Source organism: Lynx canadensis, chromosome A1 (assembly GCF_007474595.2).
Source record: "Lynx canadensis isolate LIC74 chromosome A1, mLynCan4.pri.v2, whole genome shotgun sequence".
NCBI classification, from domain to species: domain Eukaryota; kingdom Metazoa; phylum Chordata; class Mammalia; order Carnivora; family Felidae; genus Lynx; species Lynx canadensis.
In genome coordinates, this window is record NC_044303.2 from 172,619,236 (window position 1) to 172,638,481 (window position 19,246).

The 19,246-nt window shown below is 35.1% G+C and overlaps 1 protein-coding gene across 10 annotated transcripts in view; it reads left to right on the top strand.

Moving 5' to 3' along the window:
- APC (APC regulator of WNT signaling pathway) overlaps positions 1–19,246 on the top strand; it is a 148,754-nt gene that overhangs the window by 85,762 nt on the left and 43,746 nt on the right. For all 10 annotated transcript variants that reach the window (XM_030326328.1, XM_030326354.1, XM_030326379.1 and 7 more), the window contains 2 exons: positions 3,095–3,203; positions 6,454–6,567. In XM_030326328.1, coding sequence (XP_030182188.1) covers positions 3,095–3,203; positions 6,454–6,567 — 223 coding nt within the window. The remainder of the gene's footprint in view (positions 1–3,094; positions 3,204–6,453; positions 6,568–19,246) is intronic.

Below are 19,246 nucleotides of genomic sequence, written 5' to 3' on the forward strand. Positions count from 1 at the left end.
AAGTACAATCATTCTTAATATGGATGAGGTCCTATAAATAAGTAAGAAAAAGTTACAGGCAAGGAAATACAAATGGTTTTCAAATTGAATAATTGCTTATCCTGGGGCGACTGCGTGGCTCAGTCAGCTAAGCATCCAACTTCGCCTCAGGTCATGATCTTGGCGATTCACAAGTTCACTGCTCAGAGCCTAGAGCCTGCTTTGGACTCTGTGTCTCCCTTTCTCTCTGCCCCTGTCTCTGTCTCTGTCTCTCTCTCTCAAAAATAAAAACTTTAAAAAAATAAAGAAAAAGTGCTTAACCTTACTAAGAGAAATCAAATTAAAACTGTAGTTGATATACCATTAAAAAAAACTGCATATGCAAAAATAAAGATTGATAAAACATTATCAAGTGAAAGTGGTAGGGGTATAAGTTGGTATAACAATGTAATAAGAACGGTAAGTTAAAATTTTACATACCCTAGGAATTTATCTTAAATACATGCTTGCACATTTGTGAAATGGGGTTATATATAAGGATATTCAGTGCAGCATTGTTTATAATAGCAAAAATTTTGAAAGGCCCTATGTTCCTTCTAAAACAAAACTAGTTACAGGGTATCCCATTATAGATTCATCAATACTCTGCAGCTAGCAAAAAAGATGTAGGACCTTTTTATGTTCTGACATAGAATGATCTCCCAAGATAGATTTTTAAGTGAAAAAAAGGTTAATAGGATAATACATAGAATAACATGCTACTGTTCATGTTTAAAAATGTACATGTGGGGTGCCTGGGTGGCTCAGTTGGTTGAGCTTCTGACTTTGGCTCAGCTTCTCACGGTCTGTGAGTTCGATTGAGCCCCGCGTCGGGCTCTGTGCTGACAGCTCAGAGCCTGGAACCTGCTTCAGATTCTGTGTCTCCCTCTCTCTGACCCTCCCCCGTTCATGCTGTGTCTCTCTCTGTCTCAAAACATAAAAATAAAACATTAAAAAAAAATTTTTAATGTACATGTAAGTGTACACATAGATTCTTACATTTTTATAGAATATCTCTGGGAAATATACACCAGGAAATGATAATAGAGGTCACTTTGGGAAAGAGCCACACGATAGGAAATCACAGACTTTTTGTACCTACTGAGTTTTATCCCAAATTAACACTCTTATTTTGCATTTATGTTTATAATGATCAGATATAGAGTATCTTGATATTGTTATTGAAGACATTGATTGGGTTGCCCAGGAATTACATAACAAATTCTTCAAATTCCAAACTAAGAAAAAGTTTCTCTGAGAATAACTTATTATTGTTGTACAGTAACAGTATATTTCTTTTTTTGTTATTAAGTTTCTGCAACTAATTTTTTTTAATTCTAATACAGTTAACATATAGTGTTATGTTATTTTCAGGTGTACAGTAGTGATTCAACAGGTCTGTACATTACTCAGTGCTCATCATGATAGGTGTACTCTTAAATCACCCTTCATGTATTTCACCCATTCCCCCCCCCAACCTCCTCTCTGGTAATCATCAGTTTGTTCTCTCCAGTTAAGAGTCTGTTTTTTGGTTTGCCTCTTTTTGCTTTGTTCATTTTTGTTCCATAAATTCCACATGAGTGAAATCATGTGGTATGTGTTTGTCTTTTTTGACTGACTTATTTCACTTAGCATTATACTCTCTAGATCTATCCATGTCATTGTGAATGGCAAGATTTCATTCTTTTTTATGGTTGAGTAATCCATAGTATGTATGTGTGTATATATATGTGTGTATACACACACACACACACACACATCTCCATTCTTCTTTTTTTTTCAATATAAAGTTTATTATTAAATTGGTCTCCATACAACACCCAGTGCTCATCCCAAAAGGTGCCCTCCTCAATACCCATCACCCACCCTCCCCTCCCTCCCACCCCCCATCAACCCTCAGTTTGTTCTCAGTTTTTAACAGTCTCTTATGCTTTGGCTCTCTTCCACTCTAACCTCTTTTTTTTTTTTTCCTTCCCGTCCCCCATGGGTTTCTGTTAAGTTTCTCAAGATCCACATAAGAGTGAAACCATATGGTATCTGTCTTTCTCTGTATGGCTTATTTCACTTAGCATCACACTCTCCAGTTCCATCCATGTTGCTACAAAGGGCCATATTTCATTCTTTCTCATTGCCACGTAGTACTCCATTGTTTGTTTTTTTTTTCTCTCCGTTCTTCTTAATCTGTTCATCTATCGTTGGACACGAGTTGCTTCCATAATTTGGCTATTGTAAATAATACTACACTAAACACGGGGTGCATGTATCTTTTCAAATTAGTGTTTTCATATTCCTTGGGTAAATACCCAGTAGTGCAATTGCTGGATTGGAGGGTAGTTCTATTTTTAATTTTTTGAGGAACCTCCATACTGTTTTCCAGGGTGACTGCACCAGTTTACATTCCCACCAACAGTGCATGAGCATTCCTTTTCCTCACCAACACTTGTTGTTTCTTGTTTTTTATTTTAGCCATTTTGATAGGTTTGAGGTGATATCTCATTGTAGTTTTGATTTGCATTTCTCTGATGATGAGTGATGTTGAGCATTGTTTCATGTGTCTGTTGGCCATCTGTATGTCTTCTTTGGAGAAATACACAGTGACAAAATATTTCTTGTTATTTTGGCTGCTGAGAAGCTGAAAGCCATGTCTGTCCAGTGCAGTGGCTTCCTATACTCTAGGTTTGTTTTTTTGTATAATTATTGTTTTTTTTCACTCCTCTATTATGCTTTTTATTCTTATATTCACTTTGAGTTTTGTTATATGTGTACTTTTTTCTGTAAACTATCATATTCTTAGACTATGCTAAATGTGAAGAAAGCCTTTGGTTGAAATGTGAACATTCTAGTTAGGATGTTTAACATCTTATTTAGGTGGAAAAGTAAAAAACTTTAATACTCAAATTTTAATGATTATAAAATTTTAAGTCCCACCTTCAAAAATCTAAAATCACTAAGTTTTCTGCTTCTTCATTAATAGTACTTTAGTTTAAAAAGAGAACATTACAATTACAGCTGATAAGAATTACTGTTATGTATTCTGTTAGCATTTTGTAAACTTCCCCTTTTTTTTGAAAAACAGATCATTACTTCTTGCTGATCTTGACAAAGAAGAAAAGGAAAAAGACTGGTATTATGCTCAACTTCAGAATCTCACTAAAAGAATAGATAGTCTTCCTTTAACTGAAAATGTAAGTAACTTAGCTTATTTTAGACTTTAGTAACTTGATCTTTTAAAAATACCTGTTACTCATTAAAAATTCAGGATAACTGCGTTTTTAGTTTTCTGTAAACTGTACTATGTTTTATCTAACTTTAAACTCAAATGTATAATAGTTAATGAATTTTTGTTTGTAAAGGTGATAAAACTTCATTATGCTCAAGCAAATAATTTGTTTTCAGCCCCTAATTAAGAAAATCTATTAAGTTTGAATTTTAAAGGACTCAGGATTGAACTAGGCAACTGGTTTTTTATTCTATCTGTTTAATTACCAAACGTACTCTGTAGAATTGTTTATTACCATCTATTTTTTTTTAACCATAGTACATGCCATATAGTTTTTGCAATTAAAGTGTCTTTGAAAAGAATTTGACTGCTATTCCAGTTATTATAAATGACAAAAGCTGTTGGCAAGGATCTTAGGACTTTTTACAAGTACTAAAATTTGGTTTGCAAATATAACTATGTGAAAAAAATTTAATCTTGTCAGATTTTCTTTCCCCACACAAGCTCTCCATGTCAACTAATTTATTCATGGGATGACACATGTAAGACTATTTCAGAATGTTCTGGAATACATTAATAATCTTAAACAAAATTATATTTTACCGTTATCCATAAATACTTTTTACAGTTTAAAAAAAAAATAGGTTAATTAAAATTATATTGTCCTTGGGGCGCCTGGGTGGCTCAGAGGGTTAAGCCTTGGACTTCAGCTCAGGTCATGATCTCACAGTTCGTGAGTTCAAGCCCTGTGTTGGGCTCTGTGCTGACAGCTCAGAGACTGGAGCCTGCTTTGGATTCTGTGTCTCCCTCTCTCTCTGCTCCTTCCCCACTCATTGTCTATCTCTCTCTCTCTCTCAAAAATAAAGAAACGTTAGAAAATATTTTTAAAAAATATATTGTTCTCTCTTAGCTTAGATTTTTCATTTTCTAATGACATTTTTGAGAGAATATAACAAATGAAAAAGCAAAAGTAGAAAGAAGGAACACAGGGTGCCTGGGTGGCTCAGTCAGTTAAGCCTCTGACTCCAGCTTAGGTCCTGATTTCATGGTTCATGAGTTTGAACCCCACATCAGGCTCTCTGCTGTCAGTACAGAGCCTGCTTTGGATCCTCTGCCCCCCTCTGTTTTTGCCCCTCCCCCACTTGCTCACTTTGTCAAAAATAAACATTTTTCAAAAAGGAAGAAGGATTGCTTTTTTCAAAACATGTACTTAGCCAGGTTTCCTCATGGGCATTGTCTGGCAGGAGCTGGAACCAGAAGCTTAAATGCACTGTCTCCTAGAACAATCATACAAGATTTTGAGAGGAAGAGAAAGGATCTCTTTTCCTGATAGTGTCCTTGACATCTTCTGGGGAGTTAAGGAGACTCAGATAGTGAAAGAACAGTTAATGGAAAGTTCTTGGATTCAGGGATTAGGAACTCAGGAAGGTTTGGTGGGATTTTTACTCTTAAATAAAAAATACCTAAGCATATTGCTCTCCATTCACTTTGGTAATTAGAACAAAAAAATTTAGAGTCCAGTTGTCTACATGTAATCAGGTTTAAGAAAGTGCTTAGATATATGTGACAACTTAAGAGAATAACTGGTTAATATCTGAAACAGAGATGAGTTGTCAAATAAATTATTCCCATATTTATTAAATAACCACTTATTTATTGGCATATATAAGACACTATAGACCATTTGGCAACATTAGCAAATGTAAACTGCATGTATATCATAAATATTTTTTTTAATTTCACAGTTTTTGCATTTATATTGGGAAGCAAGTTAAGAACACATTCATTTGCAAATACCAAGATATTAGACATTGCTTTTAAAACATCAGATCTAAACCACATTATTGCAACATACTTTGTCATGTTTACCTTTTTATTTTTTGCAGGGCACTTTGGAAAGTGGAGGATAAGTAAGTGGAGTTAGAACTGGCTCATTGGGAATTAGAAATAACATACAGACTAATTCATCTGTGTTGCAACCCATAACTTGGGTATGCCTATAGAAATACATTCTCTGTAGAGTGTCATCTGCATTATTGAAAGGGAAAAGGGTGAGAGTTCCCCTAACTTAACTCACAAAGTAGTTTGGAATCCTTGGACCTACAGAATGTCGTTCTGAGTCAGACACAGGTCTGACACAGCTCTTTGCTAGGCATATAGAGCATAAAAAAATCTATAGCTCTTCCTCATTTCCTTCATGGCCCATTATCATTTTATTTAATCATATTTTAGCTATTACCACTTGTGTTTGTTTTTTTTTTTTTACATTCATTTACTTAGAGATTGAGAGAGAGAGAGAGAGAGAGAGAGAGAAAGAGAGAGAGAGAGAGAGAGAGAGAGAGAGCATGAGCAGGAGAGGGGCAGAGAGAGAATCCCAAGCAGGCTCTGAGCTGTCGGTGCATAGCCTGACATGGCGTTTGATCTCACAAACCGTGAGATCAGACGTGAGCCGAAATCAGGAGTCAGACATTTAACTGACTGAGCCACCAAGCATGTGTTTATAAGTTTCATTACCTTGTCCTTTTCATCCTTTTGTATGTCTAGCAGTTATCTTAGTGCCCGGGATTTTAACTATAGGGTTAATTGATTTTTTAATGAATTAACACCCTCCTGTATGAAGAACTTCTTTTTGTTTATTTCAGTTTTGCTTTTTTGAATTACCAAAAAGTTTGTGTTGTCTTGCAATATGTGATTATCTATATTATGTAAAAGCTTTTCCTTGTCCCATTTTCTTCATTTTGCAAATGGGGAGAGTTTCTTTGTTTAATCTGCATGTTTATAACAATCCTTAAATTGAGATACAAACTTAAGGATGATGGATGGTTTCTTGATTTTTCTATGTTGTCCACATTAACATGCTAGTTTTTAGTAATTAAAGTAGTACCCCCTCAGTGCAGAGGATAATAGGGAACTGAAGATAGGCTTACCCTTACTGGACCAGTTACATATTTTAAATGAATCAGTACAATTTAAGTAAAGCCATTTGTGGCTACAGGGCAGTAAAAGTTTCAAACTCAGTATTTCACATCAGGGACCCAGACTGAGCCCAGCACCTATAATCAAATTTTAGGACTCCTGGAAGAACAAAATAATCTTATTATATGTAGTAACTTACATATTTGATATTCATTTTCTTTTTAGGCATTAATATGCTTTTTTGTTTTTACTGATAAACTTATGAGATATTAGCATTTCAATTTAATTTGTGGTTTTAGTTTTCCTTACAAACAGATATGACCAGAAGACAATTGGAATATGAAGCAAGGCAAATCAGAGTTGCAATGGAAGAACAACTAGGTACTTGCCAGGATATGGAGAAAAGAGCACAGGTAACTTATTATTAAATTCTAAAACAGCACAGGCTAGAGGAGAGCTATTAAGAATGTGATGAATTATAGCTCTGTTAACATTGATTAAATTTTATTATTAAAGATATTTATAAGTCTACCTTCACTTAGGCACTGTTTCAGAATAATAATTTATTATGGCTGCTGCGCATCATAACCAATGTTCATGTGATTCTGCCTCAACCGTATTTCATTTCCCTGATTCTGTTCTGCTGTGCCTTGGAATAGTAAGAGAGAAAAAGTGTTAGATGCTGGTCATCTGGTAGCTGATAGTTAACTTCACTTCTCCTTTGAGATTTTTGCTTCTTGTAATCTAAGTATGTGTAATGACATTCAGAATATTTCACTGCTCTTTAAGTTGTACACAAAAAAGGGAAGACCTCCCTTAAAGAAAGTAGGAAGGAAATATAGAAAGAGGACACAGGGAGAGGTGAAATGAGTTGGATGGAGAACATTCCCATATTTCTACCTCAATTGATGTCAAGAAAAGAATATTAAATAGCTTTGCTATTTGTCAAGCATTTTCATACATTATTGAATTTAGCACTTTGTATTTACACAAGTGTATTACTCGCTAATGTTTTAAGCCCTGACAAGGCCTTACCGTTTGCCTTGTCTGTTTCAAAGCAAGGATGGGCATTAAGAAAGAAAAACAAAAAAAGGAAAACTTTTACAACAAACTGGGAGGAAAACATTATTTTAAAGATTCTATTTAAGGGAATAGTCAATAAAAGGGAGGGTCTACATTTGTATGTATGGTATAAATACATTTTTTATTCCAAGAAGTTTATGGTTTTAAAATCACTAATACAAGACATTTTACATCCCCAAACTGTAGTTTTTATCTTTTATATGGTAGTTTCCTAAACACAATGTATATTTGCTTTATGCTAGAGTATGGTGGTAGACTAAGGAGATACTTAAGCCCCAGTACCATGACATATTTTGTAGTCCATACCTGTTATTTTCACAATGAGGCTAGAGGCTCAACTAATATATCTATATTACTTATGTTATGATACATGCATATAGTAACTTTTGTTAATTTCCTCTCACTACCTCCCCCATCTGTTCAAATTAACATCTTAAATGCCAAAAGTAAACTTTAAGGGGCTCCTGGGTGGCTCAGTCAGTTAAGTGTCCGACTTCGACTCAGGTCATGATCTCACGGTTTGTGAGTTCGAGCGCTACATCAGGCTCAGTGCTGACAGCCCAGAGCCTGGAGCTTGCTTCTGATTCTGTGTCTCCCTATCTCTATTCCTCCCCTGTTCATGCTCTGCCTCTCTCTCTCTCTCTCAAAAACAAATAAACATTAAAAAAAAAATTTTTTTTTTAAAGTAAAACTTTAAAAATAAGCCTTTCAGTAGAAAATATATATGAATATCTTTCTAATATTGGGGTAAAAAAGGATTTCTTAAGCAAGATATAGAATACTATTTGTAAAAGAAAAAACTGATAAGTTTCATTGTATTAAAATTCAGAATTTATCGGGTACCTTAAAAATACATAAATTTTGGGTTTGCAGTTACATGGATGAAACTAGAGGGTATTATGCTAAATGAAATTAGTCAGAGAAAGACAGATATCATATCACTTAACTCATGTGGAATTTAAGCTACAAAACAGATGAACATAGGGGAAGGGAAGCAAAAATAATACAAAACAAGGAGGGGGACAAAACATAAGAGACTCTTAAATACAGAGAACAGCTGAGGGTTGCTTGAAGGGTTGTGGGTGGGGGGATGGGCTAAATTGCTAAGGGGCATTAAGGAAGACACTTGTTGGGATGAGCAGTGGGTATTCTACATAGGGGATGAATCACTGGAATCTACTCCTAAAATCATCATTGCACAATATGCTAACTAACTTGGATGTAAATTAAAAAATAAATAAGATATAAAAATACATAAATTTGGGGGGAAATGGTAAATAGCTCAGTAAATATATAGGTACAGCTAGCAACTTATTTGGGAGAAGAGAAATTAAATTAGATCCCTAATTCAAACCTTGTATACGAAAAATTACAAATGGGAGTGCCTGGGTGGCTCATTCGGTTAAGCATCTGACTTCGGCTGAGGTCATCATCTCACGGCTCGTGGGTTTAAGCCCCATGTCGGACTCTGTGCTGACAGCTCGGGAGTCTGGAGCCTGCTTTGGATTCTGTCCTCTCTCTCTGTCCCTTCCCTGCTTATGCTCTCTCTCTCTCTCTCTCTGTCTCTCTCAAAAATAAATAAAATTAAAAAAAAAGAAAAAGAAAAATTACAAATGGATTGAATATCTTAGTGTGAAAAATAAACCTAAAACTAATGGAAGAAAATACAGGACAACAAATGTAATTTTTCATAAAATTTCAAAATATTCTGCAGAAGATAAACTAAGGGAAAATATTTTTAACACATAAAGGGGAAAAAAAGTCACTATCCCTATAATGCAAGAATTCCTACAAACTAAGAAAAAAAAAGACATCTTTTTTTTAATGGGTAGAGGATATCATTTTATTGAAAAGAAAATGCAAGTGATTAGTAAAAACATACAAATGACTGGTAAGCAGTTTAGGGAAATTCAAAATAAAATCCATTCTTGCTCATGACTGTGAGATTGTCAGTCTCCAACTATCTCTGTTAACAGTTTGGTTATTTATTTTGCTTTTTATTTGTTTACTACGTATTTGGGCAGCTAATGGTGCCTACCACCTACTGGTGGTGGTCCCTACTCTCCTATACACATGTACACAAAGGCTGGGGAAATGTCCATCAGGTTGTTAATGGAGCTAACTTCTAGGGACTGGGGATTGGTAGGCTGAAAGTTCCTCACACTTCCATTTTACCGTAATTTTTTGTAATTGTGTGGATAATATAGTTTGTATGTTTCCTGGTTGATGGCCATTTAGGTTGTAATTTTTCACTGTTTAAACAGCTCTGATAAACATACTTATTCGTATCTTGTAAGAGTTGTGCAAGAGTTTCTCTTAGGTAACAATCAGCGAACTTTTTCTTAAAGGGTCATAAAAAAAATATCTCATTCTTTGTGGGCCATATGATCTCTGTCACAGCTTCTCAACTCTGCTTTTGTAGCAACCATAGATGTTAGTATGTAAGCAAATAGGCATGGCTGTGCTTCAGTAAAACTTAATTCACAAAAACAGATGGCTAACAGGCCCTAATTTGTTGACTTCAGCTCTGTAGTATATATGCCTAAAAGCAGCATTGCCGGCCATAACATATGAGTGTTTTGAACTAGTGTTTGCCAGATTGCACTCAAAATGATTTTATCGATTTACATTTCTACTAGTAGAGGTCTCTGTGAGTCACGCTTTATAATAGTAAGTGGGCAATGAAACATCAGCTTGTTATTTAATTTGTATTTTCTTGAATACTACTGAAGTTGAATATCTTTTCATATATTTATTAGACTGTGGATTTTCTTTCTGTACTTGTTCATCTTTTTCCCATTTTCCATTATGTTAAATGTCTTACTCTTTAATATTTGAGAGATGTATTAATATCCTCTTGATACCAATCTATTACAGATAATATACACCACATCTCCTCCCTGCAAAATCCATTACCTGTTTTAGATTTGTGATAACAAAACTTAATTTTTGTTATAGAGCTAATTAATTATATATTGCCATATTTGTGCTTTCTGTGAATTATTTGTACATCTTTTCTTATCCTGGAGTCATAAAGTTACTTTCATATTATTTCTAGTAGTTCTAATGTTTTATTTTTGCAATTAGGTCTTTAATTCATCTCCAAAATATAATCATGTATGTTTTAGAGGTAGGGATCTAATTTTACATAAATACAAGTATATATGATTTTATATGTATGTGTGTGTAATTATTCAATATATAACTTACATATTAAATAATATGTTGGTTTTTATTAATACTATATGGTCAGTTATATATAACATATATGCAGATACATATACATACATGCATATTTATGTTTTTAACAAAATTACCTATTTATTTGATATTCCACTGTTCCCCATTGATTGCTAATGAATTCCATCTCTGGCATGTGGTAAGTTTGTATTTGCTGGATATTTCTAGATTCTGTTCCACTGATCTATTTTAATTTCTCTGTGCCTGCACTCATACCACATTTGTTTTATAAATCTTGGTACCTGGTAGAGTGAGTTGTCCTATTTTTGTAAAAATGTAGTTATATTCTGTCTTACTACTCTTCCATCTGAAATTTCATATCAGCTTGCTGTCTAATTCAAAGAAAAAATGCCTAGTGCATTTTTTGTTATAGCCACATTGAATTTATGAATTAATTTGAGGAAAATTCATATCTTTACAATACAAAGATTGGTTCTTGGTTACAAGGATAGACTCTGGAGCCAGACCTCCTGGGTTCTAATCCCAGACCTGCTACCTACCTGCACTGATTTTGGGTAAATTCTCTGCCTCGGTTTTCTCATTGATAAAGTATAATGCAAAACTGAAATGTGAGAATTAAATGAGTTAATACATGTAAGAGCACTTAAAGTCTGGCACATGCTAAACACTAAGCAGTATGTATTAGGTGTTATTAATTTTATATCTCCATTCATTTAGGTGTTATTTTTGTTATAAAGTTTTGTAGTGTTCTCTATAAAAATTTTATACATTTTAAAAATTTATTCCTAGATATTACATAGTTTTTGTTACTGTTATGAATGGAATTTAATTATCCAGCAACCTTCTTGAACTCTTTCATTAAATTGTCTCAGTAGTTTAAGACTTTCTTACATTTTTCTTGCATTTTCCATATGAACTGCCACATTGTTTGCAAAATAATGATAATTTTGTGTGTCCTTTTCAGTTTTTTTTCTCTTTATATTGCATAAGAACTCTAGTACGTCTTTGAATAAGAAGCAGTGATACTGTGTACTCAAAAGTTTTTGATAGTTACCCTTTCTCAAGTTAAGGAATTTACCTGCTATTACTCATTTGTTGAGAATTATCCTGAATCTGTTTTGAACTCTATTACTGTTATAATTTTTTAAAATCAGTTTTTCGAAAGTCATACTAACTACCTACCCTTGAATTGTTAGTAAGCATAATTTCATAAATATTCGAGGGTATCATACAAAAAAAGAACTACTACTGGCTTCTTCCATTTTCATTTTCAGAAACAGAAACACAGGGGTTGTATTACTAGAAATCCTCTACTTCATGGGGCACCTGGGTGGCTCAGTTAAACATCTGATGCTTGATCTCAGCTCAGGTCATGATCTCACAGTTTGTGAGTTTGAACCCCCTGTTGGGCTCTGCACTGATAACACAGAGCCTGCTTGGAATTATCTCGCTCTCCCTCTCTCATTCTGCCCGTCCTCTGTTCCTGCTCTCTCGTTCTCCCTCAAAATAAATAAAATTAGAAAAAGAAAGAAAGAAAGAAAGAAAGAAAGAAAGAAAGAAAGAAAGAAAGAAAGAAAAGTCAATCCTTTATCTCGGTGGATATCAAGACATAGACTGACTTCAAGATTTACTGACATATTGACAGTACAGAAATCAAGAGAGATATTAGTTACAGTCTCCTACTATCATCTTCTAAATATTAAAATTTTTAATTTAAGATTTTACTGGTGGATCCCCCACCCCTGGGCTTTGCATCTATGGAGCTCCTCAGGCAGCTTCACTCTGGGCACTGCCCCCCAACTCTGTGCTTTAGGAGATCTGCCCTCTCCAATACTGTCTTGGCAACAGCCCATGCAAGGCAGTGCCACGGACTTGGCAGTGTGCAGGCAGATCCTATGGTGGCAAGCACCACTCCAAAGTGACTCCTACCCTGGAAAAAGGGGAAGATAACCACAAATACCAGTCAAAGGAGGCCCCAGAAGTGGACCGGAGGCAGACAAGTGCTCTGACTACAGGTCCTGCCCACCAACAGAACCTTCTCAGGACAACACAGGGAAAACACCCAGCAGTTTGGTGCTACTGTATCTCTAGCACACATGTGGTCTGACTCAACCCAAGCCCAAGGCATACAAGGACTAGTCCACTAATACCACAGGAACCAGATTCTGCCCACAACAAGACAAAGACAGCCATTGCAGATGACTGCACTAGACGAAAAAAGCATCTCAGCTGCAACAGCAGAGCACATGCATCACACATAGGAGACACCCCTGAAGCATCAGGTTCTGGTGAATTAGGAACACTGCACAGCAGGGCACTACTGGACCTCTTCTTCATAAGGCCATTACTTTCAAATGCAGAAGATGTAGCTGTCTTTCCTAACATACAGAAGCAGACATAGAAAGTAAGACAAAATGAGACCGAGGACTATGTCCAAAATGAAACAAAAGGACAAAATCACAAGAGACCTAAGTAAAACGGAGATATGCAATATGCCTGAGAATTCAAAGAACCAATCATTAATATACTCACTAGACTTGAGAAAAGAGTGGGGGACATCAGTGAGACCCTTAATGAGATATGAAAGACCCAATCAGAGATGAACACAATAAATGAAATTAAAAATACACTAGAGGGAATAAGTAGTAGAAGCACAAGAACAGATAAGCAACTTGGAGGACAGAGTAATGGGAAGTGACCAAGCTGAGCACATGAGAGAAAAAAAATATTATGCAAAATGAGAATAAGCTTAGGGAACTCAGCAACATCATCAAGAATAATAATATTCTCATTATAGGGATCCCATAAAGAGAAAAGGAGGCAAAAAAATTTATTTGAAGAAATAATAACTGAAAACTTACTGAATCTGGGGAAGGAAACAGAAATCCAAATCCAGGAGGCATAGAGATCCCCCAACAAAATCAGTCCAAGAAGGTCTATACCAAGACACATAGTAATTAAGATGGCAAAAGGTAGTAATAAAGAGGGGTGCCTGGGTGGCTCCCTGGTTAAGCATCCAACTCTGGATTTCAGCTCAGGTCATGATCTCACGGTATTGAGAGCAAGCCCCACATTGGGCTTTGCATTGAGTGTGGAGCCTATTTGGGATTCTCTCTCTCTCCCTCTCTCTCTCTGCCCCCCACCTCAAATATATAAATGGTTTTAAAAAGTGATAAAGAGAAAAATTTTAAAGCAGCAAGAGAAAAGAAAGCAGTTACATATAAGGGAAACTCTATAGGCTGTTAGCTGATTTTTCAGCACAAACTTTGCTGGCCAGAAGGGAGAAGCATGATATATTCAAACTGCAGCCAAGAATACTCTATCCAGCAAGGCTATCATTCAGAATAGGAGAAGTAAAGAGTTTCCCAAACAAAAAGGAATTCATGACCACTAAACCAGCCCTACAAGAAAAGTTAAAGGAGACTCTTCAAGTGGAAAGGAAAGACCATAAGCAAGAGTAAGGAAAGTAGGAAGCACAGAAATAGTAAAGAAATAAGTATATCTATAAAAATCAGTCAAGGGACTCACTAAATGAAAGCATGTAAAGTATGATACCATCTACCTAAAATGAAGAAAGGAAAGGAGTGGGTTCAAACTTAAGTGACCATCATCCTAATATAGACTGCTGTATACAGAAGATGTTACATACAAGCTGAATGGTATCTACAAATCAAAAACAAGTAATAAATATGCAAGAAATAGAGGAATCCAACTATATCACGAAAGAAAGCCAACTAATCTTGAGAAAAAAAAGAGCAAGAGAAGAAACAAATGGGGAAAAACTACAAAAACAGCCATAAAAGAAGTAACAAAATGGCAATAAGTATATACTGTCAATAATTACTTTGAATGTAAATGAACTAACCACTCTAATCAAAAGACATAAGGTGATGGAATGAATAAATAAAACAAGACTCTATATGCTGCCTACAAGAGACTCATTTCAGACCTAAAGGCACATGCAGATTGAAAGTGAAGGGATGGAAAAGCATTTATCATGTATATGGGTGTGAAAAGAAAGCCAAGTTAGCAATATTTATATCTGACAAAATAGACTTTTAAACAAAGACTATAACAAGAGCCAAAGAAGGATACTATATGATCATTAAGGGGACAATGCAAGGAGATCTAACAGTTGTAAATATTTATGCATCCAACATGGGAGCACCCAAATATTTAAAGCAGTTAGTAACAAACATAAGGAAATAATAGAGAGTAATACAATAATGGTAGAGGACTTTAACACCCCACTTAACATCAATGCACAGATCATCCAAACAAAATCAAAATGAAACAGTGGCTTTGAATGACACACTGGACCAGGTGGATTTAACAGATACATGCAAAATATTGCATCTTAAAACAGCAAAATATACATTCTTTTCAAGGGCACATGGAACATTTTCCAGAATAGATCACATATTAGGCCACAAAACAAGTCTCAACAAATTCAGAAAGATCAAAGGCAATCCATGCATCTTTTGTGACCACAACACTGTGAAATTAGAAATGAACCACCAGAAAAAATCTGGAAACACAACAAATACCCGGAAGCTAAATAACATGCTACTAAGTAATGAATGAAGTCAAAGAGGAAATCAGAAAATACATGGAGACAAATGAAAATGAAAACACGGTGGTCCCCAAAATTTTTGAATTCTATTTTAAAAGGAAACTTTATAGCAATACAGGCCTACCTCAGGAAGGACAACAGATCTCAGGTAAACAACCTAACATTACACCTAAAGGAGCTAAAAAGAACAACAGCCAAAAAAAAAAAAAATCCGAAGAAAGAAATAATAAAGATTAGAGCAGAAATAAATGAAGTAGAAGCTTAAAAAAAATAGTAGAATAGGTCAACGAAAGCAGAAGCTGGTTCTTTGAAAAGATCAACAAAATTGATAAGCCATTAGCCAGACTCCTCAAAAAGAGAGAGAGAGAGGTCTCAAAATCAGAAATGAAAGAGGAGAAATAACTGACCAAAAATACAAAGGATTATATGGGAATATTTTGAAAAATCATATGCCAACAAATTGGGCAACTTAGAAGAAATGGATAAATTCCTAGAAACCTGTAACTTTCCAAAATTGAATAGGAAAAAATGGAAAATTGGAAAAGACCGATTACCAGAAATAAAATCAAAAAGATTGCCAGCAAACAAAAGCCCAGACCAGATGGCTTCACTGCAGAATTCTAGCAAGCATTTAAAGAAGAGTTAATACCTGTTCTTCTCAAACTACTCCAAAAAATAGAAAAGGAAGGAAAACTTCTAAATTCATTCTACAAGACATGCATTACCTTGCTCCAAAAAAACAAAGACACTAGAAAAAAAACTACAGGCCAATATCTCTGATGAACATAGATGCAGAATTCCTCACATAATATTAGCAAACCAGATCCAACAATACATTAAAAAAAAAAAATATTCACCACCAAGTGGGATTTATTTCCAGGATACAAGGATTCCTCAATATTCACAAGTCAATCAACATGATACATTGCATCAATAAGAGAAAGGATTAAAGACATGTGATCATTTCAGTAGACACAGAAAAAGCACTTGACATAATAAAACATCCATTCATGATAAAAACCCTCCACAAAGTAGATTTAGAGGGAACATACTTCAACATAACAAAGACCATATATGAAAAACCCAGGGCTAACATCATCCTCATTGGGGAAAAACTGAGAGATTTTCCCTTAAAGTCAAGAACAAGACATGGATGTCCACTCTCACTTGTATTCAACATAATACTGGAAGTCCTAGCCACAGCATTCAGACAAGAAAAAGGAATAAAAGGCATCCGTATTGGTAAGAAAGAAGTAAAACTTTCACTATTTGCATATGACGTGATACTATATTGAAAACCCTAAAGGCTCCACCAAAAAAACCTACTAGAATTGATAAAGGAATGCAGTAATGTCCCAGGATACAAAATCACTGTATAGAAATCCATAGCATTTTTATACACTAATAATAAACCACAGAAAGAGAAATTAAGAAAACAATCCCATTTATAACTGCACCAAAAACAATAAAATATCTAGGAATAAACTTAACCATGGAGGTGAAAGACCTGTACTCTGAAAACTATAAAACATTGATGAAAGAAATGAAAGATGTCACAAAAATAGAAAGACATTCCATGCTCATGGGTTGGAAGAACAAATGTTGTTAAAATATCCATACCAAAGCAATCTACAGATTTGACGCAATTCCTGTCCAAATATCAATAGCATTGTTTACAGAACTAGAACACATAATCCTAAAATTTGTATGGAACCACAGAAGAACACAAATAGCCAAAACAATCTTGAAAAAGAGCAAAGCTGGGGCGCCTGGGTGGCGCAGTCGGTTAAGCGTCCTACTTCAGCCAGGTCACGATCTCGCAGTCCGTCAGTTCGAGCCCCGCGTCAGGCTCTGGGCTGATGGCTCAGAGCCTGGAGCCTGTTTCCGATTCTGTGTCTCCTCTCTCTCTGCCCCTCCCCCGTTCATGCTCTGTCTCTCTCTGTCCCAAAAATAAATAAATGTTGAGAAAAAAAAAAAATTAAAAAAAAAAAAAGAAAAAGAGCAAAGCTGGAGGCATCACAATTTGGACTTCCAAGTTATATTACAAAGCTGTAGTAATCAAAATAGTATGGTGCTGGCACAAAAATAACTACATAGATCAGTGGAACAGAATAGAAAAGCCCGAAATGAATCCACAGTTACATGGTGAATTAATCTTCAACAAAGCAGGAAAGAATATGCAACAGACAAAAGACAGTCTGTTCAACAAATAGTGTTGGGAAAACTGGACAACAACATACAAAGGAATGAAACGGACCACTTTCTTACACCATCCACAAAAATAAAATCAAAATGGATGAAAGACCTAAACGTGAGACCTGAAACTATAAAAATCCTAGAAAGGAATGCAGGCAGTAATTTCTCTGCCATCAACCGTAGCAACTTTTTCTAGGTAGGTCCCCTGAGGCAAGGAAACCAAAAGCAAAAGTAAACTTAGGACCACATCAAAATAAAAAGCTTCTTCATAGTGAAGGAAACAATCAACAAACGAAGACAACTGACTAAATGGGAAAATATTATTTGCAAATGACATATGATAAAGGGTTAGTATCCAAATATATAAAGAACTTATACAACTCAACACCCAAAACCAAACAATAAATCCAATGAAAAAATGAGCAGAAGGGGCACCTGAGTGGCTCCATCAGTTAAGCGTCTGACTCTGGACTGTTGGTGAGGATGTGGAGAAAAAGGAGTACTCATGCCCTGCTGTTGGGAATGCAAACTGGTGCAGCCACTGTCAAAGACAGTATGAAGGTTCCTCAAAAAGTTAAAAATAGAACTACCATATAATCCAATAATTGCACTACTGAGTATTTACCCAAAGAATACAAAACCATTAATTCAAAAGGATCTCTGCGCCCCTGTGTTTGTTGCAGCATTATTTATAATAGTCAAATTATGGAGACAGATCAAGTGTCCATTGACTGATGAATGGATAAGGAAGAGTGGTGTATATATGCAGTGGAATATTATTTAGCCATAAAAAGAATGAAATCTTGCCATTTGTAATGACATGGATGGAGCTAGAATATAATGCTACGTCAGGGAAAGACAAATACCATATGATTTCACTCATATGTGGAATTTGAAAAACAAATTAATGAAGTGGGGGGCAGAGATAGAGAAGCAAACCAAGAAATAGACTCTTAACTATAGAGAACAAACTGATGGTTACCAGAGGGGAGGTGGGCAGGGAGACAGGTGAAATAGATGACTGGGATTAAGGACTGTACTTATCATGATGAGCACTGAACAGTATGTAGAATTGTTGAATCACTTTATACCTGAAATTAATGTAGCACTGTATGTTTACTGGGACTAAAATTAAAAACTTAACGAAAAATTTTAAAAAATATTTTATTGATGGCAGGGAGCTTGTTACATAAAGAGGAAAACCAGTATTCTGAAGCTGATTGTGTATAGTTTTATTGTTTCGTGTAAAGCCAGAAATTGTTTATCATATGGTTGTAGAGGTAACCACTGATATCTGCGGTATCTTTAGAGAGCTACTGAAAATATAGGCATTTTTCCTTCCTTCACCATGTTTTCATGATATAAATTAGATAAGGAAGGGTTTGTTAGAGAAATTTATTTACCTTAAGTTCACTGTTTTCACAATTACAATAGAGTATCAGCATACTTCTAGTGTTATGAGGGAAAGGAGGAGAGGGAGGGAAGGAAGGATTTGGTTTTGGGAGGGTTTTTTTGTTTGGTGAGCACAATTTTGAGTTTTTCTGTGGTTATTTATCATAATATTAAATAATAGCGGCAATAAATGTTTTTACTGTGTAGTAAAATCATAAGGATACTGTATTTAAATAAAACTAAATAGATCAATGTAAGTTTTATAGTGTAAATAGCTAAAGCTATTTTAGTACTTTTATTATTTATCTGTTGGGATATGCATGCTCAGGAATCTTTTATTGATAGGGCACACACACACAAAAAAAGTTTAGAAATGACTCCATCTAGCTTCTAACACATTTTTCACCCATTAAAATAATTACCCATAATTTTTCATGCCTCAATATTAGGATGTCACTATAGAATTATTTCAGAAGATGATACAACATTGATAGTACTTGTTTCTTTTTTTTTTTTTTAATACACTTTCCTTATCAAGGGTGACAAACCAAAACAAAAGCCTGAACATGTAAAAACCCAGGGTGCTAGAAATACAAACTCAGTTCATTCAAACTCAAGCTCATCCAGACCCTGGTCGCAATCCCTAG